Raw genomic sequence first — 10,689 nt, 5'->3', positions numbered from 1 at the left:
CCATGCCTCTATAACAACCCCAAATGACTTCACATTTCCAAACATCCCTAGGGGCTGCTCATAAGCACCCTAAGCCTTGGCACTCAGGATTCCATGCCACAGACCCCACACATCAGGCCTCACAGTCCTCAAAAGCAGGTTCCACGCCGGAGGAGTCTGTGGGCATCCCACATGAGAAATTAGGTGCTCCCAGCAGAGTAGCTGGACAGAGAAATCCACACAGAGTGACAGCATTCCTGGTAGGAAAGAGAGATTTCCTTCAAGGGCCTCAGGTCTGTGCATTACAGGAAGGCCCTGACCCGCTGTCAATCCCACAGTGTGCCCATATAACTCCCCTTGGTATCAAGTTCTGGGTTGTCATTTAATCTGTGATCAATATTTACTGAGGACTAATGGGTGCTGCCCAGTGCTGAGTTGAGGCTGGTGATCAGGCAAAGTGCCAGGTCTGGGTCAGGCCCTTCCTGTATGGTCTCTTCTCTCCTCCCTCCTCCTTCTCATGGTGTTGCACCTTTAATTTAGACTCATCCTCATGACCCCCAAGGAACAGATGGGTAGAGCCCATAAAACAAATGAGAAAAGAGGGTTAATTGATGTAAAAGCCAAGACGCCAGGAATCTGTCACTTGGGAAATGCAGTCCAGTGCTTGAGAGCTCTATTGCACTATTTAATTTCATCAGACTAGTCAAATCGTGGGAAGCCTTTAGCCGACCATATGTAAAAAGCCTTTCTTTATCTAGCAGACAGATAATAAATATATTCAGAATGAGTATATAAACCTGTGCAGTTACGTGGTATGGATGAAGGGGGAACAGAACCATAAACTAAGTGCTAACCATGTCCACACAACTGGTATTTAAATGCAGTGACAGTTTTATTGCTGGATAGCTTAACCCTATGCTATGGTACTATTATTATCCCCTTTAAATACCAAACAGGACGGAAATGCAATCTTAAAAGCTGTGTAAACAAGAATCAACGAGCCCAGCCATGGCCTTAGAGGGAATGAGGCTACACAGGTATCATGTATGAACTTTGGCCATTCCCATCCTGCCCCTGCCACTTAAACCCACCATCTACTGAGAGTGGGCTGATCATTTAACATCGTAGAGCTAATATTTGAGCTAAGCACTGACCAGAGCATTATTTCGTTTAATCCACACAACTGTTCGAGGTGCTCTCCATTTCAGAGAATAAGAAGCTGAGGTTTAGAGAAGCTAAACAATGTACCTAATATTTGAATTGGATGTGTGATCCTAGAACTGGTCTATTTTGTTTCATTCAGTAGACCTACTAAACGCCATGCTCTTGGGAACACCGAAAAGGATGTGTGTAAAAGTACCACTCAAAACACGGAAACTAAAGTAAGAATTAATATAAAATCAACTGAGACTGTACGGAATTTCTTTAAAAATGAATACAGCCCATCACAGTATCAATTCTTAAATCTTTACTATGGAATTATCACACAAGTCCAAGAAGAAGGCCCTACTCTAATTTTTACATGTTAAATTATGCGTTTTTATGAAACGCTGTTAAAGCAGCATAAGCAACTCTAAGAAGATGCAGTAGTGCCCTCCAGCTATGTTTGGCTGGTGCCGGTGCCTGCCCCAAGCCCAGCCACGCTATCACAGGGAAAGCGATATGCTGTGAACGTCAACGGAACCATTACTTTTGATGAACAGGAATGTAAGAACAGTGCTGTTATCAGCGTTCTCCGAGGGAGAGCTGCACATGTAATCACGTCCAACCTCACTACTGCCACAGATGATCTAGGATAGGGCCTCCAGTCTCCGTGACTTTCCCTTGAGAATGTTCAGGTAAACCCATGCGCACAGGTTTGGCTGGATCCAGAAATTTAGGGGGTGTTCCCTTTCTTCTGGGTGACCGGGGTCACCCCTCACGTTCCAAATGAAATAAGTCACTTTTTTCATTTGCTTTGCAAACGTTTATTGATGGCCTACCATTCTCCCAAAAATATATAATGCAGCAGAAACACCAGCCAAGACCCAACGCCCGCTGTGCGTGTCCCAGGGTCTGTCTGGTGTGCACGAAGGGCGAGGGTACCTGGAACCCCCACCCCGTTAGCTTGGTCGAGCCCCGCAGCCGCAGAGCCCGCCTTGCGCGCGCCCGAGGGCGGCATTGCCCCACGAACATGCACACGCACGGGAGCGCCGCGCTCCCGCGTCCCCGGCGCTGCGCCGGCGGCGGGCGCGGGCGGGAGCCCGGGAGTCTGAGCGGGAGGCGGGAACACCAGACTGGGCGGGTGCCCGCGAGCGGCGCTCGTGCTTACGCTTCTCTGCTCACGAGGCCCCGCCCCTGCCCCGCCCACCTCTTCTCCCGCGCGCGGGCTCCGCGCGCTCCAAACCGCGCGCGTGCGCGCGCCTGCGCAGGCCAGGGCCCTCCAGGGGCGGCCCCGTAGACTCCATAGAAAGCGTCGCAAGGTCCCGGATTAACCCTTTCCTTGCTCGCTCATTTAGAGGCCCGGTCAGGTTCCGTGCCTGCGCAAGCCGGCGGCGCGCCTTCCCCCCAGCCCGCACCGCGCATGCACGGGAAGGGGGGGTGCCGGTGGGGGTGTTCACGGCCGGCTAGACATTCTGTGCTCGTGCAGGAGGAGGGCTGCTACCATCAGGGACGTGCACGATTCCCTCCCACCCCGCCCCCTCCCCAAACTCCAAAAAAAAAAAAAAATTCCAAAATACACTGCCACCCACCGTGCCCCCGCGCCCCGCGTCCAACCCGTCCCCAGCCTGCTTGCAGTGAGCGCGGGGAGCCCACGGCGAGTGTCTGTGGCTGTGCCAGGCTGCAGGTAAGCGCGGGCCGGGGGTGCGGAAGGGGCCCGGGCTATCCGCGAGGCGGGCGCGGGGGCGCGGGGGCGGCCGGCCGCCGGCGCGGCGGAGCGGCCCGGAAGACGCGCGTTCTCGCCGAGCTCTGGGGCAACAGCCAGTTCCAGGATGTGCGGGCGGCCGCCAGCGGTGCGGTGCGAACGGGGTCGGGCTGGGGCCGGGACCGGGCCGGGCGTGGGGACCTGGCGCCCTAGGGGCCGCGCAGGCCGGCGAGCGGGCTCCGGCAGCGGCCGGGCGGCGGCGGCGGCGACGGCCCCGCGCGCGCGCTCGCCGAGCCTCGGCGGCGGAGTTCATGGCCGCTCCCGCTCGCACCGCCGCAGTGCACCGCGGTGGGGGTGGGGGTGGGGACGGCCCCGAGCCTGGCGCAGAGCGCGGCCCGCCGGGCGCCGCCCCTCCGAGCCGCGGGTCCCGCCGCGCCGCCCCCAGCTGCCTGCCGAGGAGGCGGCCGGGACCCCCGCGCTCGCACTCCCGGGTGCGCCCGCGGAGCTCGGGAGCCGGCCGCGCGCCGCCCCCGCCCCCGGCCGCGGGAGGGCGGGGGAGGGCCCGGCGCGAGCCGGTCGGGGAGTGCGCGGGGCGCGAGCTCCGGGCTCGCGGGGCGCGGCGCGGGGCTGCGGAGCCCGGCCGCACGCCCGCTCCCGCTCCCGCTCGCCTCCGTCGCTGCCGCGGGCCCTCCCGCTTGGGTTCGGAGCCGCGGCCCCCAGCCTGCACTGGACTCCGATTATGAAAGGGAAAGTGGCCCTTGCACCTCCGGGCTCCGAGGCTGGGAGCTTTTGTTTAGGAAAGGATGCAAACGTCCTCATCCGCCCCCACCCCCGGGCTGAAAGAAACGAGAGCGAGGCCCGGGAGGCTCTCAAATCCTCTTGGGTCTTGCGTTTCGTCCCCTGCTTCCTCCCCATCCCGAAGTTGCGAGCTTTCTACCGGGAAGTCGTGCGGCCGCCATTGTCGCGGCTTCCCCGGGGTAGGGAAGGCGGCTGTCGTTGCTTATGTAAGTTTGACTTTGCTGGAGCCCCCGCTCCCTGCTCCGTAACAGAGACCGAGCGCGCCAGCGGTTTGGAGAACCGCAGTCAAGGGGCAGCTTTGTTATGGAGGTGTAGTTGGGGCTACATCTTTCCCTCCGCGAACACAGATACTTGGACACAGATACTCGCAAGGGCTAGCTTCCAGTTTAACTCACCTGAACTTAGTAACTGGAACATCTCAGTAGAAGGAAATGGTCCTCGGCGATCTTGAGAGTGGGGGCCAAATATCACACTGGTCTCCCCCCGCCCCCCGCAAAGAAAAACCACCCACAGTGGTATGTTGTCATGGGTACTGCTGGGCCACTCCTCTCCCTAGTCCCATGCACTTTTATCCCGCAAGCCCTAGGCAGAATTACAATAGTGGGAAGAGGGGAAGTAATTAGGTAGGAAGGTTTTGCGTGGCTGCCTTCCTTTGGAAATGACTGCAGGTTGAGTCGCATCTAGGGGACAGGCAGAGTCCTTAGAAGTAATGTTGCCCAGCTCTCACTGTGCAAACCCCCTGTTACTGCGGGCATCTTATTGGTGTGTTTTTCTGTAGAGGGAACTTTTGAGGGTTTTCAGAGTGTTGGTCTCGAAGTTCAGGTCTTGCACCACAATTTTTGTGTAAGAATATTGCACCTTGTTCTCTTGGTCCCACCACACCAAAGTTTGTGTGGTCACTGTTCAGTGGAGGAAAGGTGTTTTTTTCAGGATATTGGGCTGCAGGATGTAGTCCCTCTGGTAAGAGTTGAAACTCCCCCAAAGGGAGAATTCTTTGAGCCTCCCTGTGGAGAAGGAGGTGAACACACCTGGATTTCTCAAATAAAACCATAAAGACTAGTGTAGCCTATGTGATATGTATTATGCACACAGAAGCACAGAAAGAAGAAAGCAGCTACTGTTCCTTCTCCAGTGTTAACTGTTAGGGATGTACACTTCTATAACTTCATTTAAAAATGTACATTGTATATGAGCCTAAAGATAAATATGGAGGGCTACATACCCAGCAGGATATGGTGGGGTTAGGGGAGACTTACTGGCTTTTTCTGTATTTATCAATATTTGTGCAAATATGGGCATGGCCTCTGTTTATGAGAACTTCCTTAGTGGTTCTCCAACTACGTTCCTTCAATCCCAGTGTACAGTCCCCTGCATGCTCCAAGTGCCACAGCCTTTATCTGTTCTCATTCATATCTGTTCAGAGCTGGACCTGATGCTGCCAGTCACCCTCCTCTCTGTTCCCAACCTGAAAATGGGTACATGTGCAAGTGGCAGGACAAGAAAGGAAAGTTTTATTTTTTAAAATCAATTCTTGAAAACATTCTTGTTTAGAATTTGGGATAGAGGAAGATTCTACCTTATTCTTGTTTGTCCTTTTCTTTTGTAGGACTGGCGTGCCCCAGATCAGAGTTATTCTGATCTGAAGAATTTGGTGTTTAAAGCATTAAGATAATAGCCTGAGTTGTTCATGGTAACTATAACTTTGGGTATTAAATCTTGGAAATGTGTGTATGTGTGTGTGTGTATAAATTATGCATTAGTATTCTGTTTCTTTGAGGGGAATGCCTTGTGAAATAAAAGGAAAACAATGTTTCAAAAAGAAAATACACAGAACAAATTATCTTAAAAAGGTAATTCTTTGACAGGGTCTTTTGTCCCAGATGTCTTTCATGCCGGTTCAGAATGTCTTTTGCTTATGAAGTACTCAGAGCACTTGTCATGTACATCCGGTCTTGATGACGCTTTCATCTGGATGGCAGATAGATTGGCATCCAGATGGAATGAAGGTGCTTTTCACTGTTTTCCCAAATGCCATCTGAGGGTCATATTAAGCCTTCATTCAAGTGGCCCAAAGCTGGTGAGGAAAAGAGCAGAAGACAACGCTAAGTGGAATGTTTTGGCAGTGATCTCCCTTTTTGGTTCTGCAACAGTGATTTGTCTCTCCTGTCAAGGAAGTAGAATATTGAGCACCATTATTAGTTATTTCACCAAAACTCCTCTTCTGTACCTGGAATAAGAGTAGACACAACAGGAATAGAGCCTCCTTGCCTTGGACCTCTTTCTTAAGCCTTGAAGTTATTTGTCGTTATTACCTCTATTTGTCAGGAAGCACAGGTTATAGCATTAGGTTGCCTGGATTTCAGTCCCAGCTCTCCAGTAAATGACTAGAATATTGGGCAGGTTCCTAAACTCATTTAAAAAAGGGGGCTAGGAATGCCTATGTCTAAGTTTATTTGATCAGTACATTTGTGAAGACATGCAAAGCACATGGAACAGTGCCTGGTATGTATTCTGTGCCCAGTAAAAGTTGCTGTTCCTATTACTAAGCAAATACTTTATAAGCTGGAGATAATAGAAATAACGAGATGGAAGTCCCTAAGCTGGGATCAGTGTTTTGAACTCCTCTTCTGGAGCCACTTCTAACATTGATTTTCTGAAATTGTTAGGTACTAAAAATTGATCAGGAAATGAAAGCCTGCCTGTGTTTTGTGTATGGAAAAGTACTGGTTCATAATTACCAAACTCTCTTTTTGAAAATTTTTTGTAGGAGTTTTTCATCAGTATGTCTGAAACCATTAAATATAATGACGATGATCATAAAACTCTGTTTCTGAAAACACTAAATGAACAACGCCTGGAAGGAGAATTCTGTGATATTGCCATTGTGGTTGAAGATGTGAAATTCAGAGCACACAGGTGTGTTCTTGCTGCCTGCAGCACCTACTTTAAAAAGCTTTTCAAGAAGCTTGAGGTTGATAGCTCTTCAGTAATAGAAATAGATTTTCTTCGTTCTGATATATTTGAAGAGGTCCTGAACTACATGTACACAGCAAAGATTTCTGTGAAAAAAGAAGATGTTAACTTAATGATGTCATCGGGTCAGATCCTCGGGATCCGATTTTTAGATAAACTCTGTTCTCAGAAGCGTGATGTATCTAGTCCTGACGAAAATAACGGCCAATCTAAAAGTAAGTATTGCCTCAAAATAAATCGGCCCATTGGAGATGCTGCTGACACTCAGGATGATGATGTGGAAGAAATTGGAGATCAGGATGACAGTCCCTCTGATGACACGGTAGAAGGCACCCCCCCGAGTCAGGAGGACGGCAAGTCGCCTACGACGACGCTCAGGGTTCAGGAGGCGATCCTGAAAGAGCTGGGGAGTGAGGAAGTTCGGAAGGTCAATTGCTACGGCCAGGAAGTAGAATCCATGGAGACCCCAGAGTCGAAAGATTTGGGGTCCCAGACCCCTCAAGCCTTAACATTTAATGATGGCATGAGTGAAGTGAAGGACGAACAGACACCAGGCTGGACGACAGCGGCCAGTGACATGAAGTTCGAGTACTTACTTTATGGCCACCATCGGGAGCAGATCGCCTGCCAGGCGTGCGGGAAGACGTTCTCCGACGAAGGCAGGCTGAGGAAGCACGAGAAACTGCACACGGCCGACAGGCCGTTCGTTTGTGAAATGTGTACGAAAGGTTTTACCACACAGGCCCACCTGAAAGAACACCTAAAAATCCACACAGGCTATAAGCCCTACAGCTGTGAGGTGTGTGGGAAATCCTTTATCCGCGCCCCGGACTTGAAAAAGCACGAGAGAGTGCACAGTAACGAGAGACCGTTTGCGTGCCACATGTGTGACAAAGCCTTCAAACACAAGTCCCACCTCAAAGATCATGAACGAAGACACAGAGGGGAAAAGCCTTTTGTCTGTGGCTCTTGCACCAAGGCGTTTGCCAAGGCGTCCGATCTGAAAAGGCACGAGAACAATATGCACAGTGAGAGGAAGCAAGTCACCCCCAGTGCCATCCAGAGCGAGACAGAACAGTTGCAGGCGGCCGCCATGGCCGCCGAAGCGGAGCAGCAGTTGGAAACCATCGCCTGCAGCTAGAGGTGTTGGGACAGGACCGCTTTGCCTGAGTCCTGGAGACTGAGACTGCATTGTTGGTAACACGTGAACGCCAGTGGTCACTGTATTGATGTGGAAACTTATGGAGCATTGTACTCACTGGACGTAAGGCAGTGCTTGGTTAGGTGTTTTGAAAACTTTGCAAGGAAATGGTGTTCCTTGGTTCTGACCAAACAGTCTCACTGTCCTTTCTGGTGTCTAGTAGTAATGTTGCCAGTAAGCCCTCCCCTCCCCACCTTTTTTTATGATTTTGATTTGAGAACTCCTGTGTCCAGTTCAGAAGTGAGAGACTTCTATTCCGTTTTTTTAATTCCTCTCTGCACTTGCTGACTGGCAAGTGTACTGCACAGAGTGATAATTGAGTGCATTGATTTCCTAATCATCACGATTCTGTGGGACTTACGGGCAAAACAGCATTTTTAATAACTTGATAAAAGTACGTCATGTAGATGCAAAAAATACTGGTGGGTGGTTGACCCAGAACACTGCGCAGATATGAAAACAAGTTCCAGAATTGCAGAACGGTATTAGATTTATATTTGGTTTGTTAATTTCATATCACTGTTTTTCACTGTTTTTGTGGACAAATAATGGTTGCTTTGCTAAAGCATTTCTTTATTTTGATGACCCACGCCGACCCCAAAAGATGGAGTCACAAGTCCCGAACCAAGTAAACCCACAGGAATGACGGTGGTCTGGGGGCTGAGTTCTTTTTGTTCCTCTTTTTTTGGGGCATTGCCACCTTGCAACAGATGGGGTTTTGGGGTAGACCAATTGTTAGAGGGATAGCAAAGGGGAAATAGGATCCTGGCTCTCAGGGACAAGGTTTTCACGTTTGCAAAAATTGGAAGATTTTTCTAGATCAAAATGATTCTTAATTGATTTTGAAATTGGGTTTTTATTTAGGATCAAAATTAGGACAAGAACAGGTATGCTTCTTCGGATAGATACATTTGTGTCACTTAAGAGAATGTCATCAAGCTTTTGGGCTCTCTGCAGCACGTGATTTATCCATAAAGGAGATGTAATAGTGTTACTTAAATTAATAAATTGAAAATCTTTTTAAGTGTGTAAATAGTGTAGAAGTGTTGGTCTTATGTATTTCAAGTAAAAGTAGACAGCTGCACTTTTTTTTTTTTTTGCACATTGGATTAAAATAACTTCCATGAGCAGCAAACATCAGTCTGTTTTCTAACCAATATTAAAGATTGTAAGACCAAATATTTATTTTTTTGAAGTATATTTCATCATTGGTGGTTACAGTTTTAAGTAGAATTTGATTGCCATTTCATAGCCATAAACAGAAATATAAACACTGTTCCAGTTTTGGTGTATTAAACTTTTTTTTAACCTTTTCTTTAGGAATATATTGAAATACCAAAATAGTTTTAATTACTTTCTGTAACAAAGTATTAGTTGATTATTTTAGAATGTACAATTTTAGAAAAGTGTCATTTTTAAAAAATTTTATTTTTGATCCTAGATTTTTTTTTCAAGTTGCATTAAAATAATTTCATTTCATAGCTTGTTGCATTAACACCTGTAATTACTATTGTGGGAGAAATTTTATTTTTTAAATTGATGTATATGTTATGCCCAAGATTGTAGGATGAAGATGCTACCTTTTAAAGAGACTTATTTATTGGTAAAATGTTTACTTTAGTTTAAAATTAATTTAATTTCCTTTCTTTACAGTTGTTTATTCTGTTCTAAAAGTAGTCCTGTCACTGTGTTTATATGCTGTTAGTGGAAGGGGAACTGATTGGCGTTCCTTGGCTGTTTTAACCAAAGCAAAGGAAAAATGATTTCACATCTTGTTGATTGCTACTTCAACAAACCATTTTTTGGGACTTCAGTTTTGTATATAAAAGAAAATATACTTCTATCATTCCTGTTTTCATTTTTTTCATAGCAACCTCTCACATATCCAGGTTTCTACCAAAGCACATTTTCTATGCTCTCTTCAACTTGGTTCTGCAGAGTTGCAAGTTAAACCTGTGGTATGGACCCTCCCTGAAACCACATAGTCATGGTGCCGCCTCCACAAAGGAAAGCTTCATTTTCAGCACTTAATTTGTATTGTGTAAATATCTATCATCTGTCCTATTTTGCATGAGAAGAAACTTATTTGTGGTTTGCCATGTCTAACACCAGGACTGGGTTTGTATGTGTGTTAGTATGCCTGTTCTCTCTGGTTTTTTGGTGGCAGCAAAGTCATGACGTGGTAGCTTTCCGATCTTCTGGTCTTTCAGACTGCCTCTGTCCACCAGCTTGCTTGAGTGATCGATCCCCTGGATGGTAAAGCCCATCATGTAAGACCTCCAGTCACAGGAAGTTAATCCTGAAGTATGCTTACGCTGAATCTAGTGTGAGAGGAGAGGAAATTATAAATGTCAGCACTACTAAAATCATTTCATTTAAAAATCACCTACTTTTTTCTCTTTGTGCAAAGAGAATGTCTACATTTTAACTTTTTTCTAAGTTGCTGGGTATTGGCATGGACGAAGAGAATTTTAGGAAGCCTAAATTTTAGGTAATTGCCTATTAATTAACTTGATCATGATTTTGGAATTGTTAGCAATTAAAGAAGTCACCATCAGGTGATCTGGACACTAACAAATTCCTACTCTTTGGTAGAAAAAAAAAAAATGAAGTGAAGGAGAATGTTGCAAATTTATGCAGTCTCCAATTTATTAGAGTATGTTGTGGAAGGTTGAGTGTAACTCAGTCTTTGGAAACCTGGAATTTATTTTCCTGAGTAATGCTGTTGGTGGTGATTAGTTCCCAGAGCAGATGAAAGCCTTCCCTGTAAGTGTGATACAACTGGTATACTAAAGATTCTAGTCTCAAGTTCTAAGTCCTGGGAGTGAAGGAATTGAAGCTTCCGGGGCAGCAGTTGGAGAGCTCTTGCTTTCCTTTCTGTCATTTACCTTTA

The 10,689-nt window shown here is 47.5% G+C and overlaps 1 protein-coding gene across 7 annotated transcripts; it reads left to right on the top strand.

Annotated features, from left to right (window-relative positions):
- The first annotated feature begins 2,380 nt into the window (after positions 1-2,380).
- ZBTB14 (zinc finger and BTB domain containing 14) lies at positions 2,381-9,642 on the top strand. 7 transcript variants are annotated; one of them, XM_059139486.1, is made up of 3 exons: positions 2,381-2,806; positions 5,229-5,312; positions 6,390-9,642. In XM_059139486.1, the coding sequence occupies exons 2-3, from the start codon at positions 5,310-5,312 to the stop codon at positions 7,734-7,736; spliced, it is 1,350 nt and encodes a 449-aa protein (XP_058995469.1). In that variant the 5' UTR covers positions 2,381-2,806; positions 5,229-5,309; the 3' UTR covers positions 7,737-9,642. The 7 variants fall into 7 exon arrangements, with proteins under 7 accessions (XP_058995469.1, XP_058995470.1, XP_058995474.1 ...); XM_059139487.1 differs by having other exon boundaries at positions 5,044-5,312; XM_059139491.1 differs by lacking the exon at positions 2,381-2,806 and adding an exon at positions 2,910-2,977.
- Positions 9,643-10,689: the final 1,047 nt, after the last annotated feature.

Source organism: Mustela lutreola, chromosome 11 (assembly GCF_030435805.1).
Source record: "Mustela lutreola isolate mMusLut2 chromosome 11, mMusLut2.pri, whole genome shotgun sequence".
Lineage (NCBI taxonomy): Eukaryota > Metazoa > Chordata > Mammalia > Carnivora > Mustelidae > Mustela > Mustela lutreola.
This window is presented reverse-complemented; position numbering and strand designations above follow the sequence as displayed.